This window comes from Condylura cristata, unplaced genomic scaffold (assembly GCF_000260355.1).
Source record: "Condylura cristata isolate star-nosed mole 26May11 unplaced genomic scaffold, ConCri1.0 scaffold00011, whole genome shotgun sequence".
In the NCBI taxonomy this organism is placed as follows: Eukaryota; Metazoa; Chordata; class Mammalia; order Eulipotyphla; family Talpidae; genus Condylura; species Condylura cristata.
In genome coordinates this window covers 27,980,322-27,998,227 of record NW_004567112.1, presented here as the reverse complement: position 1 = coordinate 27,998,227, position 17,906 = coordinate 27,980,322, and the positions used below count along the sequence as shown (strand labels likewise).

The following is a 17,906-nucleotide window of genomic DNA, read 5'->3' as shown; positions in this document are numbered from 1 at the left end:
GTCACTACCGATAAGTTGCAAGAATTTGAGCAATGGAATCATCTCAGTCTTCATTCCTTCATTTAGAAAAAAGTCAATAATATCCACAAAAAGGGCTGTCATGGGGAATTGAAAACCATGCTTGGCACATGGTACACAGTCCGTAAATGAATGGCATAGCGTGGGAAATGCATCCTTGCTTGCAGGAGTCACAATATCCTGCTGCTGTGGTAGCAAATGCAGATCTTAGTCCAATGACCCAGCTGGGTAAAGAATGTGCCTTTCTTTGCTTGCCTCTAACTTAATGTTTGTTTTCTGCCAGGTGGCAGGCATCTAATCCCATTGACCCAGGCTCTGATGTTCCTCTCTTGTCTGGGGTGGTTCTGGAGAAGAGGAACTTGCAGAAGGCTAGGGTGGGCAGGTGGGGGTCTGTGGGTACCCAGCCCTTGGTTGCAGCCACCTCTGTCCTTGAAAGCACCATGTCACATTGTCCCTTTTCTGGCCCATGTCACCTTGATCTGCCAGGCATGTAGCTTCCACCCATCTTCTAAATTCATTGTTAATACCCTGATGGCTTCAGAGCCTAAAGCCCAGGCCCTCACAACTCCAGAGCCTAAACCCTTGACACTCAAACAGCTTCTGTTTTGTTTTTGTTTTCTTTTCATTGTGTTATTGCTTTCCAAAGGGCAATGCCTACTTTTGGCTAATTGGAGAAGGGCAGAAGGAAAAGGGAAACAAGATGGAGAAGACTTGGCTGATAATTCAATTTCCACCCCACTGTGTTTCTATTGTTATTTAAAATTTTTTATTTACTTTCTTACACTGTTGTTTATTTTTCACACTGTTTTAACTATACATGCCAGGAAAGAAAACTTAGGAAGTACACAACAATGGCCTGGGGTGTACTCCAAAAAATGTTTTTTATTTTCCCTCAATCCTCCCTGTGATCTGAGCCCTCCAGGGGTTCTGGGGTGGAGTTGGGGTCCTTCCCTGAGCTTTGGGGGGTGCCTTCTGGAAGATCCTGCTCTGCAGTAGGATGGTGCCTGTCCCGCAGTGCTTCTGCTGCAGCCATGCCCCGCGCAGAAAGGCCCCTTTGACCTGTTGTCTTTCTTGGTCCGCCTCATCAGCACCCCTGTTGAGCATGCGCCAGTGTGTACCAGCCAGGCTGCCACCCCACTGCTGCCTGCTTCTGCCCAGCCGCCTGCTGCTGCCTCTCCAGGCACAACCTCGCCACCCCTGGCTGCAGCCGCTGTCCATGTTGCCCCTGCCTCAAGCCCTGCGGACGGTCCAAGGTAACAGGCTGACAGGCGCCAGCCCCGACGATGGGGAATGGAGGCAGGAAAAGCCTCGCTCTGGGCACGTCTATCAGCAGCGGTGTTCACACCCCAGAAAGTCTCACCCAAGGTGGTTAGGCCCGAGGCACCAGGGACGCCAAGGTTAGCACTGCTTGGCACTGAGAGTGAAGGAAAAAATGGGCGTGCATTCTAGGAAGCACACCAAGCATGGCCAAGGACAGAGGCACAGAGGTATGTATCACCCTGCCCCCACCCAGAGGCACAAGTCATATACAAGGCCACAGAGAAGTAACAAAAGGAAACTGTGAAGTTTATGCTCTGGAAGTTTCCTTAGGGACACTGAGGACTGGGGGAGTCAAGAAAGTCTTCGTGGAAGAGAGAGCACTGACCCGGCACAGGAGGTGGTCAGATTTGGTCAGACCGAATCTAGTCATAGATTTGCCTAACCCTCTCTTCTTTTGACAGAGAAGCAAGATAATTCTAGGGGTACCAGGTGCAGCAGGGTTTAAATATCTGCTCCACCTTCAGAAAGTGACTTAACTCCTTTGAACCTGTTTCCAAATCTACTAAGATGTCTGATGTGAGGTCTATCTATGCTACACAGTCAGGATAGAAAAAGTACAAATATAACAACGAGCACATGAAAAGCTCAGGAGTACCGTGAATTACTGCATTCTGACTTGCCCTGCAAAGGTGAGGGGTGGGGTGGTAAAGAGGATGTGAGGAGGCAGAGAAGCAGCGGGCAGGCTGGTCAGGCAGGCTGGATATGCCACTCTGGAGCAAGCAGGAGGTGGTGTAACAGGCAGGTGCCCAGCTCCATCCGGACTGTGTGGTACTGGGGTCAGTCAGCTCTCTGAGGCTCTCACACTCCCCTGTCAGGATTTTCCCAGAGAGTTCATGCCTCCCTGGGGCAGGGCACATAGGTCTGTGGTATAGCCTGAGGTGAGACAAAAGATTATCAAAGTGGCCCACAGATCTGTTTGCTGCACAATGACCCAACCTTTGGCCAGCCCAACTCAAAACTGGGTGAGCCAGGCCTGAGGCCTCCATGGGTTGATTTAATTCATCTTCCTGGGTCACTCACAAACCTGCTTGCCCTCTGCATGTCAAAATCTTTCAGAAGATAAGAAATGTTGTTGAGTGGGAGGTTGCCTCACTGGATTGGAGGGGAGAGCTCAAAGTTCAAGGGCAACTTCTAGCAGCACACACCAGGCCCAAGTGTCCTGAGTCCTCAGGGCATCTTTCACTTTGTCTTGTCAGGACAGGTGGGTCTGCATGGAGGTTGGAAAGGGTCTCAGAAGGTTCCCATCCTCACACTGGAGCAGAAGGCAACAGGTGACCACACTCTGGGCCCACTCTTGTCTCTCCTGGCATGTGGACTGGGATGGAGCTAAGAGTAGAGGAAGCCAGTAAGAGGCACAGGGACTCCCAGCATGGGCTCAGAATTCTTGACTGTCTTCAGCCTCCCCCAATGCCAGTCCCTGACACAGCACTTATAGCACTTGGCATCCTCCCCTGGTGGGAGAATCTGACTCTGATCTCCTAGCCTAAGGTCTTCTCCCATCACGTTGGGGGCTGAGTACTCATGAGCCTGCCTCTTCTTCTTCATTGAGGCCCTTACTTCACTGGTCTTAACAGCAGGTTATCAGAGAAGGCCCAGCAGGTCCAGAGAGGGAGACAATGACCTCATGCAACCAGAATATGGCAACTTGGCAGAACAGGTCTGAATGCCCCTTCCCCTCATCACCCCCCAACTGGGTCTGGGCTTCAGGTGGAAGAAAAGCAGGAAGCCATGGACTAGTGGGAGAGGGGACAGTCTATTCCCAGGGACTTGCTTCTTCAGCAACTCCCAGGACTCATTTTCTCTGGGTCTGGTCATGTAGCCCCTGCTAGGATCTGAAAGATGCAGGGAGAGGCCTGGATGTGCTCTCTAAGGTAGGTGTTCATTAGTTTCAGATGAAAGAAACAGGGTGGGTGTGCAATTTCACAGACAAATGAAATTGGGAAACACTAGGCCAGAGTTCAGCAGGCTGCTTCACTCTGCAGCTCTTGGAGACTCTAGCACCCTAAGAGGACAGGCCAAGCGCATTTCCTGAAGATGGTTAACAGGGACACTCCCCTGCCCTGTTTGTTTGGTCCCTGGATCCCTGGGTCACAAGTGGGGAAAGCTGCACTAGGCCTCTTGGCAGCTAGTCCCATGAGAGGAGGGCAATAGGACTTCCATGCAGAGGAGAGGCCAGGGAGGGGGGTGGTGGGAGGGGCAGGGGGCATATGGGAGTGTTGGGTGAATTCCCGGCTGAGGCTGTGCTGTGCCCCAAGAGGTCAGAATATTGAACTAGTGGGGTAGTTCTGATGGTCTCCTTCTCTTTGCTCTCTCCTGCCTCTGTGCCCTACAGCCCAGCCTCATGTTGACAGCCTCACACCTTGGAGGTAAAGGGTTTTCCATGGAGTCTCTGCTTTTAGTTGGTGGCTTTCCTCCTTCACTTCTAAGGTAGAGGCACCAGCAATGGGCCATGCTTCTTGGGTGTCTCTGCTGCTCTAACCAGACTAACCAAGACTCAGCCACCCAGGGAGCAGCTTTCTTTGCCCAAGGGCCCCTTGGTCTCTCCTTCACAGTCTCTGGCAGCTCCCCAGGAATTCTGGTCTTAGGTTTCCTGCTCACAGAGGCTCAGAAGATGGGGAGCCAACTTGCCATGGTACAGGCCCCAGGGACTGGATGGGGCTGTCCTCTGGCAGCTAACTCTTTCCCCTTGGTTCCAGGCCTCAGGCCTCTGCCTACAACCCTGCCGCTGTGACCTCTCCAGCACCTGCTGCCCACACGTACAGTGAGGCCCCAGCAGCCCCTGCACCCAAACCCCGGGTTGTCACCACTGCCAGCATCCGACCCTCTGTCTACCAGTCAGGTAAGAAGGCAGTGTGGGAGGGAAGGGTGGCTCGTCTGGCCATGAGCTCCAAGTTCAGCTCTGAAGCCAACACCCTCACTCCCAGAAGGGTGGTAATGAACAAGTTCCTGACAATGAACGCAGCCCTCTTTCCCCCAGCTGTGGGCCAGAATCCTATGGGCCCTTCTTTGGCTTGGGAAGATAGGTGGGCAGTGCCAGACAGGGATGGAGTCCTAGCTCTTAGGAAGAGGAGGTTCCTAACTGGGGATTTCCAGGATCCAGAAAAAGAGGGTTGGGGGATCGAGACAGGGGAGCTTGCCCCTCCAGGAGTCTGGGTCTGGCTCAAGCCAGAGGACAGACAGCTATCAGCTATAATCAAAATGCCATGGACTTTGGATAAACCTACTGTGTCACTGCATGCCCCTGGGCAAGCTTCCCAACTGTCTGGTCTTTGTTTTCCTCAGTATGGGCAGAAAAACTGGAGGCAAGGAGAGTATAGATGGCAGACTAGAGTGGCCAGCCTTGGGTGTGCTGGCAGCTGAGCTCACTGGTTACTGTCCAATTGCTCTGATACCCCTTCTCATTACTACCTAGAGCCCCTTTGCAAGGATGAGGGCTCAGGCTTCCAGTTTCCTAAGCAAAGTTGAGCCTGTTTCCCTGATACTCCAATTTTCAAGCTGACTTGCACCCAATCTGCACCTGCCTGCCCCTTGTCACTGAACCTAAGGGCTCTTTGGCAGGTATCTTTGGGGAAGGGAGGGAAGGTCCTGTGAGTGATAGTCTACAGCAATGTCCACAGAGGGTTCCTGGCAAATAGGCCCTGAGTGCTGACTTCATCATCCCCTCTGACTCGCAACTCCCTGAGGGCCTGTTACATCTCCAGCGTCTGACACAGGCCTGGTGCCGAGGTGATGCTCAGCAAAAGTAGTGAATGAAAATTAGGGAGGGATGCAAATCAGGGAAAGAGAAGGGAGGGCATGTGTGCCCTGTACACTCTGGTGGCCCAACACACAGGGATAACAGGTCACAAGGGTCTTCAGAGTGGTACCTGCTGCTCAGATACCAGGTAAGATTAGTGAGACAGGTTTTTCATTTAAAGCATTATACTTCGAACCTTTACATCCATCTTGAATATGGAAAGCCATAGTTTCCACTTGTAATAGTGACACAAACTTCCTCCACGGGCCACTCCCCACCACTCCCACCCCCCCCAACCCCCGACCCCCAGTAATAACACACATAGCATATGGTGAAACTGAGGAAGTGAGAAAGGTAATGAATTGTTTGGGACAGAATGAGGGGGCAGGGAGGGGACTTTTCTCAGGAGCATTAGGCAAGCAGCTATGGTGTAAAGAAACAGGAACATACTCTACTAAGGAACAAGGAAACTAGCTGGGATTCTCACCGTGGCCCAAGAGCTAGGAGACAAGACAGCATCTGAGTCAGGAAGACCCTGACTTGGAGGAGCTAGATTTGATGTGCAGGACGGAGGAGCCATGGTCATTAGCCCTCAGAGCAGCGTGAGTGGGCTGTTCATGGGCGCTGTAATCGAAGGCAAAGTCCTTCATCTTCCCTGCCAGAATTTCCCCATTTGAAGAAAAGGCACAATACTGTGTGCACTCATAATCTGGGAAATGAAGCACCTAGCACAGTACTTGGCAGTCAGGAGGGGTCCTTCTCCAGCCTTCAAAGGCAGGGGCACACGCTTATGGGGCTAAAAATCCACAGGGTTAAGGAACAATCTGGCACAGGCTGCAGAAGTGAAAAGATCGCAGACGGGGCTGGGGGTGCCGCTATTCTGCGGAGGTGGAGCACACTGGAGGCAAAGCAAGAAGGAGTTTGCGTGAGCAGTGGCGGGTGGGGGGGGAGGCACCGTCGCGACGCCGGGAGGGCACTTCCGTCCGGGCGGGACTGGACTCGCCGCCTCCAGGGCACCTTCCGGGGCGGGGCCAAGGCGTCGGCGCCCCCGCCCCGGCAGCCGGCGCTTCCCCGGAGGCCCGCCAGGGGGCAGCCCGGCTCCGGCGACTGTGCGGTGCCCGGCCCGCCTCCCGCCCCTTTCCTCCTCCCACCCCGGCTGGGGCCCCGGCGGGAGAGACGTGCTGGAGCCCGGAGGCCGCGGGCCTCCGCGGAGTTCCCAGGCAGTGCAGACGTTAACTCATTCCTGCCCGGAGGGGAGGAGGTGACCGGGCTTGCCTCCACCCCTCTCCCCGGGTGGCCCGGCTGGCGGGTGGGGTCCGGGGGCGGCTGGCTGGCGGCCCGGGGAGCAGCGGGGAATGTGGGCCAAGCCCCCTCCCCTGCTGAGTCGGCGCGGGAACGCCCGCCCCGGCCCCGGGCGCCGCTCTCGGGCCGAGGGCGCTGTTCGCGCCCGCGGTCTTAGCGCCGGCGTGGGGACCCGAAGGCTGCTCCCTAAAGCGCCGGGGGCCCATGGTGCAGCGTGGAACCCGGGGTCTACCTGACCGTGGGCGGAGAGCCCCAGTGCGGGCCGGGGGAGGCCTTGTGGGCCCGCAGGCCGGGCGGGGGCCGGGCGCTCGCGGGAAGCCGGGCCGACCTGGAGTGAGTCAGAAATCACCTAGTTTAATTACACATTCCGAGGCTGCCGAGTGCGATAGGGGCCTTTTGAACTTGCCAATTAGAGATGAAATATCACCTTCTAATTTGGACGGGCCTTATTCCGTCACGCAGAAATAGCAACAGCCCGCGGCTCTGAGGAGGGCTATCAAGTCCCTCCTGGCCTGCCAGTGCGCTGCGAGCCGGGCTCAAGGACGCGGAGGGAGGGAGATCTCGAAACTGCTGCTCCCTGCTTCCCCGCTTCCACCTCCGCCGGGAGATGGGGGATGAGATGTGGGAAGGGCGCAACCAAATCGCTCCGAGGAAGGGCAGGTCCCCGGGTGGGTGTAGCCCTGGACGGGGAAGCAGCCAGACGCGCGCAGAGTCCAGATACTGGCCGGCCCGCCCGCCTGCCACTGACCAGCGGAGAGCTCAGTATTGTGAAGACTTGGAAAAGGGGGGTGGAGCAGGGAGTCTGGACGGCCTTTCGGAGGACGAAAGAGAATGTCTGCCAGGAAGGGGGACTATTAGTATTGCTGGAAGGAGGCAGGAAAAATGGGCAAAGGCCCGATTTGGAAGCGGGGTGCTAAAAAAGCCTGTTTGGCTGCCTAGGGAGCGGTTAAGCGAGGGATCTGGCGTTGAGTGCAACTTCTGAGCGCCCATTTAAGCTGGGCAGTTCACTAGCTCCGCACCTTAACGCCACATCTGTAAAACGGATTTATAAATATCTGCCTCAGTGGGTTGCAGTTTTATATAAAATAACGTATATCAAGGGCCTGGCGTGTGGAAACAATGATACTTGGTGGCCACTATTCTGACTAGGCCAACACTCCAATAAAAACAAATTTTCAAGTTGATACAAAGTAAAAAGAACCAGGTGACATGTGTTTGACTGAGTATCTTCAAATTATCATTTCAGTATGGAATCAATAATTACTAATGAGCTATTTTACCTTCTTGCACTGTCTTTGTCATCCAGTGTGTACTCTACACAGCATTTCTCAATTCACATTCCAGGTACTTCTTGCCCACATAGAATTACATATGCACAGCACAGGAGGGGGCTTCTGTTCTTAATCTCTTTTAGCTGAGATCCCCCACCTTACCAAAAAAAAGAAATCTTATGCAGAAGTCCATTATATGTAACAGAGAGGGTTGAAGCTGTTCTGAAGTTCTGCTTTGAAGTTCTCATACCCACTCCATAGGGGGGTATTCCCCAAATCACTCACCCCTGCCCCCAGTGTTTGAGATCCTCTGCTCCAGATTTTGGAAGATGTACAAGGCTTTTAGGGTGGACCACAATATCTTGAAAATGGGCCTCACACTTTTACAAAGTGTATGTACCATGTCATACACTTGGTCTGGGTGGTGCCTACCATTCCCTGAGAAGTGGGCAGGGCATCTTATATTTCACCCCCACTGAGTAGACTCATCACAGGTTACCTGAATTCAAGGTATCATATGTCCCACCCCTACCCCATCGCCACATCCACAGTCTACCAGGCCTGGGCTCCCGCAGGTGGCTACCATGCTGTAAGGTGAGCTGACAGTTCATCCAAACCTTATAACCAAGGTGTCACTATCCTCACCTTCCTCACTAACATTTAGTGACATATACACTGTGCTAGGTATGATTTGCTATGTTTTTATTCATTTTCTCCCTTAATCTTAATAATAACCCCGTGAGGTACTAAGAATTATTGCCAGACAAGGAAATTCAAGCACAGAGATATTAAGGAACATACCCAAGGACACACAGCCAGGATGTTGGAGACCTGCAACCTAAACCCAAGGCTTTTTTTTTTTAAAGATTTATTTATTTGTGCATACAGGACTGGGGTACAGGCCAGAAGTGAAGAGGTTGTGATTCACCAGAGACAGAGTGGGGAGCAGAACAGGCAGGTGTACTGAAACACACCGCTGAGGGGAGCAGTTGGTGGTCAGGAGAGGTCTGCCACACCATGAGGGTCACCTCCCCGGCCTGGGATTGAACTCATGCTGCAGTGGCTGCAATCACTTCATAGTGTTGTGCTCTAACCCATTGCACTATCAAGGAGGTCCCATAACCCAAGGTTCTTGATGGCTAGACACCAGAGTACAGGGCCTCCTCCATGTGGACTGTTACTCCTCAATGACATGGTTTACCACCACTTTCTGGAAATGGCTTGGTATTCTTTACAGAGGCAGTTTGGGGTGATAAGGTGTTGGAGACTAGTTCTGCCACTTAGCAGCTCTGTCTGAGCCTCTGTGACTTCACCTATAAAGGGCACTAACCTGGTTGATCTGTTATGTGCCTACTCTACCCACCTAGGTTTTTTTGTTAAGATTTATTTATTTATGCACACAAGAATTGGTGCAAAGGCCAGAGGTTCAGGGAGGCGAGGTGTGGGTAAAAGGATTCATCAGAGACAGACTAGGGAACAGAACAGGCAGATTAACTTAAATACACTGCCTAGGGAGTAGTCAGCAGGACAGTAGAGGTCTGCTGCACCATGTGGGTCAGCTCCCTAGCCAGGGATCAAACTTGTGCTGCAGTTGCTGTGGATAGCTTCATAGTGCTGAGATTTATTTAACCTATTTTGCCACCAAGGAGGGCCCAGTCTACACACCTACTAAGTGGGAAGATTTCTTATGGAGTGGATTTCATCTTTGGAAACCAGCATCAATCCCAGGCTTCTACACCTTTATCTTTCAATAACACTGACTGGTCCCTACCAATCCCCAGTGAGAGGGTTCCAGTTACTTAGCTCTGAGTCATCTGAGAATAGAAGGCAGAGAGGCCACAGGTCACCCAGGGTGGTCCAGGAGAGTCAAGAATTTTAGCCCTGAGAAAGGCCATCTTTTCTAGGCTACAGTCTAATGGGTGCTGCCTCAGCTCCCCTCTGAACTTCATCCACTCAGGCCAAGCTCAGGAATGGGGAGGAAGGCTGCCCTGACATTCTTCTCTGGGGTGGGGAAAATGAAGCCTCTTTCCAGAATAGCAGACTATGACCTGAAAAGAAGATCTGGAACCTCCCTCACTGTATGAGGAGGCCAGCTGGACCACGTGTGCAGGACATGGCAGCAGAATACTTCAAAACCTGGCATTTGAAGGTCGGGGCACAGGAGCAGGGGCAGGGGTGACTTTGAGAGAACAGTTCCAATGCTCCTGCGTGCTATCGTCCCACAGAGCTTTCAGCTCTCCATGAGCTGGAGGAGGGACTTCAGAACAGCTAGACCTGGGCTGTCACCCCACCTTCTCCGAAGGAGTACTTCAAGACCCTCCTCCCTGACCCCAATCTAATCAAGATGGAATTCCTCCCCAGTACAGATCAAGCCAAGAGGTTCTTCAAGAAAAGGATTGTCGCTGACCTGAAACTTTGCCCAGAAATCCCAGCTGCCCTGTCATCAGCTGTGTCCCCGAACGCTGGACTAGGCCCTGGTTCAGCAAAAGTATGCGACTAAGGCATTTCAGATGTCAAATCACTGGTCAGAGTCAAGGCCAAGTTGACTCATCCCCATCCACCCTATTCCCATCTCAGGGAACCCAGATACTGACACCCCCCCTACCCCCCCACTCCCTGGCTTCTGTAGGCCTTGGGCTAGGGCCCGACTGAGCCCTGCCCCATGCAGCTGCAGATATTTATAGCTGTATCCCTTTCCCACCCCTGCTGGAGTTGCCCAGAGCCCAGCTCTGATTACTGCTCTTTTGCTTGGTTCTCGGCTGCAAATACCAATCTGGAGCATCAAGAAGTCCAGGAGTGTGTCTCCGTAAAAGTTGGAATTATACTGCTTCAATATTAAAGTCACCTTTTACGGTTTTCTATCTTGGGGTGGGGAAAGGTGGTAGGAAATGAATTCCTGACACATTTCTCTTTGTTTATTTTCGGCTTGCAGTGCCTACATCTACCTACAGTCCATCCCCCGGCGCCAATTATAGTTCAACTCCCTACACCCCCTCACCTGCCCCCGCCTACACCCCCTCACCTGCTCCCACCTACAGCCCCTCTCCTGCCCCTGCCTACACCCCCTCACCTGCCCCCACCTTCACCCCCTCTCCTGCCCCCACCTATACACCCTCTCCTGCCCCCACCTACTCCCCTTCCCCTGCCCCAAGTTATAACCCCCCACCCTCAGGGGCCTATAGTGGAGGCCCTGTGGAGACTGCTAGTCGCCCACCATGGGTGACGGACGACAACTTCTCTCAGAAGTTTGCCCCTGGCAAGGGCACCACCTCCATCAGCAAGCAGACCCTGCCTCGAGGGGCCTATACCCCAACAGGTGCTCCCCATGCCAGGGGCATTGTTCAGAGGGCTGAGCGCTTCCCAGCCAGTAGCCGAACTCCACTCTGCGGTCACTGCAACAACATCATCCGGTAAGGTCCAGTGTGCCCCTGTACTGGGGTGCTGGGAGTGGGAAGGTTCAGGGTGCATTAGCCCTGTGGTGGAGCTGGGTGTCTGGGAGGGCAGGTGTAGGGAGAAGGCTGATAGCAGGCAGCCTCAGGTCCCTCTGGGCTCACCTTGACCCTCTCTGAGCTTTAGCTTCCATACCTGTGCAATACCCACTTCCCTGGGGAGTTAGGAGGATTCCATGAGGTAAGTGGGTGAAGCTCTCAGGGCACTGCCTGGTGCCAGGACCTCCCACTTGAGCTAAGGCCAGGTTCTAGAAATCACAGGTCTTGTCAGTATGTTTATTGGGCATGTTGCAAGCTGACTAACAGTGCAAGTTTTGACCCACCTTCCCTTTAGGGTTGTTTCTGGGTCTTTCCAGAGACCGTATTGCTCAGGTCTCTGGGGAGCATCTGCCACACCAAAATGAAAACAAGTCATTTCACATTTACTTGTCAGGGACTGGGTGGTGCTTGCTTGAATATAGTGTGTGGATGTGTGTGTGTGTGTGTGTGTGTGTTGGGGAGAGTAAGCTAATATATAACCAAAAAATACACTTTTATTTAAAAATAAAACTTTAATACTCATTGGAGAGAAAAATAGAACAATCTGAAAAATAAAAATAAAAATATAAAATATTTCTGTACCCCTTTTGTTAGCGGCTCAGCTCAATGGATGCAATGGATTCTGAGTGGAGATTTATCTGAATTTTACATTATTTCATTAGAAGAGTCACAAAGTCATGGTTATTGGGTCAGCGAATGATTATTGTTGAGAGTCTCGAAATACCTGTTCTCAAGTTTTTGGGGCTGTCACAGTGGGTGCTTTTCTGTTTCCCCAGGGGCCCTTTCCTGGTAGCCATGGGCCGCTCCTGGCACCCAGAAGAGTTCAACTGTGCCTACTGCAAGACCTCCCTGGCAGACATGTGCTTTGTGGAGGAGCAGAACAATGTTTACTGTGAACGGTGTTACGAGCAGTTCTTCGCTCCAATCTGTGCCAAGTGCAACACCAAAATCATGGGGGTAAGTGGGTAGCATTCCTGTCCTCAGACCCTTGTCTTTTTTCTAAGCTTCACCAGTCTCTCCCCCTCCTCAAGATTTCAGAGCTCCCATAGGAAGCTAGAAGTTTGCTAACAACAGGGAGAACAACTCCATTTCCAACCTAGAAGGGGTAGGTGTGCCTTTAATGAACTACGGAGCAAATGAGTTTGAAGCAAGAGATGATTACACACCTGGGCCACACAGCTTGAAGTGAGGGCAGAGTTTCTGCAAAGCAAGTTATCACTTCCCAGTCTGACCTCACCAGGCACCCCCATGTGACCCTGACCCTTATGCCCTGTGGTAATAAGCAGTACCTCCCTTCCAGGTCTGGCAGAAGGGTTAAGCCTCCCAGACGCTGTAAGCACCCACAGAACCTCACACCCAGCAAATATTGCATGAATGGGATTTCTCCTCTGCCACCCCTGGGCTCTTCTTCAGCGTGCCCGCTCTTCCTGGGCTTTCTGCTCTGCTCTCTGTGGGATGCTCCAGCAGTGGCCAGGGCATGGTGGGGACTCTGCTCCCTCTCTCTCCTGGCCTTGCTGTCCTAAGCTGAGTCTCTTTACACCCAGGAAGTGATGCATGCCCTGAGACAGACTTGGCACACCACCTGCTTCATCTGTGCGGCCTGCAAGAAGCCCTTTGGGAATAGCCTCTTCCATATGGAAGATGGGGAGCCCTATTGTGAGAAAGGTAGGACTGCCATGCTTCAGGGGGTCACCCCACACAGATCTGGAGAAAGGAGAAGGCACGGGAATGCACTGTGTCCATTCACAGTGAACCCTCAGGAGGTTTCCAGTGGCAGAACTGCATGCTCATTCAATTCAAGACACTGACTAAACTATTTACCCTCTGTATTTGGTTGCAGCTTTTCTGGAGTAGAGAGGGGTATCCGTAGCTGATTTCCCTTCTCTGCACCAAATATGTGGCTCACAAGTTGACATGTTGTTATTGTCTTGGGAGCCTCTCAGGTGATTTTGGTTTGGAGACCACAAGGCCTAGAAGGAGAAAGCCTTGACTCTGGGCTTCATTCCATTGCAGCAGGTTCTGTTCTAGGCTCCACCTCACAATGGCTTTGTAACCGTGAATGAGTCACTATACTTCTCCCTCACCTGCAAGAAGGGGAAATAAACACCTGCCTCACAGAATTACCGTGAGAATAAACCAGAGACCACGTATAAGGCATCAGTTCATGAAAGTCCTCTACCCTTCCTCTGTGATGTTCACCACTCTTTGATGGTCCGTTGAGTCCTACAGCCTCCCAGTCTGAATTCAGTTTCTCTGTTCTTAACACTTGAGTAAATTATTGTAAATTCTGGAGACAAAGCACTCTATTAGAGAGTTGGTCCTCCTGATGAACTAGCCACTCACTCGCTCACCCACTCACTTCTTTGTAACAGGCCTCTTTCAGAAAAGGACTTGAGGCAGGCTCCAACAAAGGCCGCATAGACATGGACTTTAGGATAGTAAAGCTAGAAAGTTAGTACCAAGGAGAAGGGGGAAACAAAGCTGCTGACTGTGAAGAATAACAGAGCTGCAGACTGGGTAGCAAATTTGAGAATCAAAAAGAGAAACACGGTAAAGGAATTTATTTCAAAATCAGAAAGGAGAAAACATTCCAGTTCCTCAAGGGGAAAGCAAAACAATATAAAACTTTTTTCCTCCTCACCATAAATTATAAATGAAACTTCTTGGGTTTCTGGTGGATTTTCTTTCCAGCTCTGAAATTCACTGAATGACTCTAAATAAGTCACTTAGTTACTCTATGCCTTAGTTTCCATATCTGTAAAAGAAAGAAGATAGCACCTGTCTTTTTCCTCTGGAAATGATTGCTAATTGAGAGAATTGCTGTTGTAGCAATACAAATTGCTTATTAATTGACTAAGAGCAGGCTAACTTTCATAATTTTTTTTCAGAGCAGAAAGTAGCACTTAATATACAATATTGCCAGAATAATCACTCCTTTTAACATATTATAAGTTTCTACTCATTATTATAAATTATTATACTAACATATGATTTTTTAAACACTTATTTTTGAAAGAAAAAGGAAAATACTGGATGGTTTCACTCATACCAGGAGTGTAAGGGATCAGGGGGGAAAAAACTCATAATTTGTGATAAGCAACAATTTGTGCCTGAGGTTTCTGAAAGAACGATAGATTTTCATTGTCATGACTGCCCATCTCTCCATAGCAACCCCCCTAAAACAGATGTCTAGTGTTAAGACAGTGGGGGAGCAGGTTGAGCCTCAGCGCTACACACCCTCACTTGACACCACTTCCAACCCGGGTGACCCTGGGCAAGGCCCTTACCCTACCTGAGTCTGTTTCCTCACCTAACCCTCCTCCTTCAGAGACTGCTGTGAGGATTAACCGAGAGACCATGTGTAGAGAGACATTCCTGTGATGGTCCAGGAGACCTTAGCTTTCCAAGGAGCAGCTTTAAACTGCCTCCTTAAGTAATGGGAGTCATTGACATGCAAAGGTGAATCTAATTTTTATTTTAGAAAGAGAAAATGTTTTATTTCATTTTAGACATTTAGTATGCATGTCGAATATAATAAAGAATGATCTTCTTACGAACAAGGTAAAGAAGGACTGCTAAGTGATTCAAATTAGGTAAAATTAACCTGCCCCTGAGATAAAACAGTGGAGTAAGCCTAGAGGAAATTCCCCAGTGCTCTACCATAGGACATTGCACTTGATTCTGACATTGTCAATGTGTGTCTGTATTTAAAAAAAAAACACATAACAAAATTTACCATCATAATATTATGAAGTGTACAGTTCAGTAGTTAAATGTATTCACAAATCTGCTGAATTTTTTGCCTTGCAAATCTGAAACTCTGTACTAATTATACACTCTAACCCCTTCCCCTCTACAAGTCTCTGACACTCATCAATCTACTGTTTCTATAATTTGTTTACTTTAAACACCTTATGCATTTGTCTTTTTGCTATTGACTTACTTCACTTCAGATAATGTCCCAAAATTCTTCCATATTCATAGTATATGAAAACATCTCCTCAAGATACTATTTCCAATTTTTCTGGGTCAATGTCCAGAAGTAGAAATGCTGGGTCATATAATAGTTTTATTTTTTAATTTTTTTCAAGAACTTTCACACTGTTTTCCATAGTAATGTAATTTTACAATCCTATTAACAGTGCACAAAAAATTTAATTTCTCTGCATCTTGGCCCACACTTGTTCTTTTTTTTTTTGAGAATGTAAGATGGTGTCTCATTCAAGTACCTTGTCATCATCTTTTTAAAGATTTGTTTATTTATGCATACAAGATCTAAGCTATAGGTCAGAGTTGCAGGGGTGAGAAGAAATCGAGTGGGGAGCAGAATAGGCAGATGGACTGAAATACACTGCTGAGGGGAGCAGCAGGCAGGACAGGAGAGGTCTGCTGTGCCATGTGGGTCACCTCCCTGGCCAGGGATTGAACTCATGCTGCACTGGCTGCTGATAGCTTCATAGTGCTGCGCTTAACCCCTTGCACCGCCAGGGAGGACCCATCATCATTTTTATCAATGAGTTGAAAGAAGACAGAAGGGAGGCTTGTTAGCTCTTCATAATGATAGGCTGTAGACACAAAATGACTTTTTTAAAAAAGATTGGTATTTATTTATTTATTTTTGCATAGAAAATGTGAGGCTGTAGGCAGAGATGTGGGAGGTGAGAGAATTCACCAGAGACAGAGGTGGGGGCTGAACTCAGGCTGTAGCAGTGATAGTGCTGACACTAACCCCTAGGCCACCATGGAAGCCCCTAGGCACAAAGTCACTTTCTATATGCTCTGTTGCACCCAAGTCAGAGCACTGGAGGGGAGCAGCCCTTTCCATGGGCCTGCACCAGAGGAGTGCCCACATCTGCAGGTTACCTGCAGGAACCTGGGGAACTTTAAAGACAAGGAGAAGATAAATTTCCAAACTTGCAGAAACAGAGTTCCATGGGGTACCCCAACCCACCCAGGTAACTGTAATAGTCACTAACTTTGGGAATCAAAGTGTGGTCCCAGGATCAGCAGCAAGAGCATCACCTGGGAACCTTTTAGAAATGTAGATCTTCGGGTCCCACCCCAATTCTGCTGAGTCAAAAGCTCTGAGGAGTAGGACTTGCATTCTATGTTTTACAACCTCCAGATGATTCTAATGTTAGGGCCCCCCCTTCCCCACCCCCCTTTTAGGAAAGCATTAATTCCTTTTTCAGCACAGAGCACCTGTGATTTGATGTAGCATAAAATCCATTAAATACAGGGTATTAATTCAGCTTATACAGAAGAGAGTTAGTCAAAGAAAATTGGAAAGACATTATAGAAGAAATGAAGGAAGGAATAAATGATGAGAGACTAGATTATGTTTCTGGTGTGAATGGTCCATACACAAACTTGATTTAGTCCCAGATGTATTTGCTTTTTCTACAGTAAATGAAGAAAAATATCAGATTTTAAAATTGTATTAGGGCCAGAAGTATGTTACCAAATTTTGAAACAAAATGGAAATTCTCCAGGTCATGCAGAATCAAGTTTAAAAGAAAAAAATCAATCAAGAGGCAAGACTAGTGTATGCATGTAATCTGTGAAAAACCGTCAGCTGCACAACCAGAACAGTCACTTTTTAATAAGGTTTTCAAAGCATTTTTTTTTATCCTGTTCGTCATTTATCCATCAAATGTGTTCCAGTTCCTGGGAAAGATGCTGAATATTTATGCTCAGACATCTTTAGAGACAGTCTCTGTCCCTGAAGACTTGAGGCAGAGCTGCCATGATGGGATATGCCAGCACAGAAATGGACAGAGATAGGGAGAGAGTAAGTGAATGAATGTATGGGAAAGAAACCCAGGCAGAGACCTCAGGAAGACCATGTCACCTCTCTTCGTTGGGGTGGGGATGAGGACTTCCTAGAAGGAAGGCCAAAGGATTTTGGAGACTGAGGTAGAGCAAGTCTAGCTCCTGGTGTGTGCAAGGCATGGAGGCAGAGGAAGAGCCCAGCTCATCTGGAAACTCTGGGAGAGCTCAGAAGTAGGGTGCAGGGCTTGCCCTCAAGTGGAGATGAGTTAGCCTGCAGTCCAGGAACACTAGGAAGTTCCTAGAAAGCGCAGAATAAACTGTAAACCTTTTAGAAAAATGTTCTAAAAGAAGCAGAGTAATGTTTTCTTAACTCTGAAGAGGTGATACATTTTTGCCTGCAGAAGAAAGTAAGCTTTTTTGTTAGCAGCAAAGTTTATGAACTACAATAAATATAAGAGGATTTGCATGACAAACTATAATTAAATCCAAAAGAGGAAATCATGCACTAGAAAAAAATGTACAAGAGCTATAACTTATCAAAGCTCAATGGCAAATAGATAAGTGGAGACAGCATGAAGTCATGGAAAGAAGATGAACTTTGGAGCCGATCCAGCTCCTTACAACCTGTGAAATGGAACTTTTATAGCCGGGTTCACATGCAAAATGGAAACAATACTTCTTGACCATGCCATGCCAATACTTCATCTTGCCATGAAGATATTAAACAAGAAACAGAAGAAAGCACTAATACTGGTACATAGGAGGTACTCAAATCACAATCTCTTCCCTTTTTTCAGTGTTTATAAAGTTATTCAAAATAAGTGATAATGTATTTGGCAGTGAGGCCAAGTACTTCACAGAAATTATCATAGTTGATCTGTACAGCAACACCAAGTTATTCCCATTAGGTAAATTGAGACACTAAGAAGTTAGATGACTTCCCCTGGCTAGAACAATGAAGAATGATATAAAAATAAGTTAAAGGAAAAAAAAAAAAAA

At 49.2% G+C, this 17,906-nt stretch overlaps 1 protein-coding gene across 1 annotated transcript in view; it reads left to right on the top strand.

The window, feature by feature from the left end:
* LDB3 (LIM domain binding 3) overlaps nucleotides 1-17,906 on the top strand; it is a 54,365-nt gene that overhangs the window by 30,883 nt on the left and 5,576 nt on the right. The window contains exons 8-12 of the mRNA XM_004681053.2: nucleotides 4,035-4,177; nucleotides 10,580-10,695; nucleotides 10,738-11,057; nucleotides 11,912-12,092; nucleotides 12,680-12,800. Of these exons, the coding sequence (XP_004681110.1) occupies nucleotides 4,035-4,177; nucleotides 10,580-10,695; nucleotides 10,738-11,057; nucleotides 11,912-12,092; nucleotides 12,680-12,800 (881 nt within the window). The remainder of the gene's footprint in view (nucleotides 1-4,034; nucleotides 4,178-10,579; nucleotides 10,696-10,737; nucleotides 11,058-11,911; nucleotides 12,093-12,679; nucleotides 12,801-17,906) is intronic.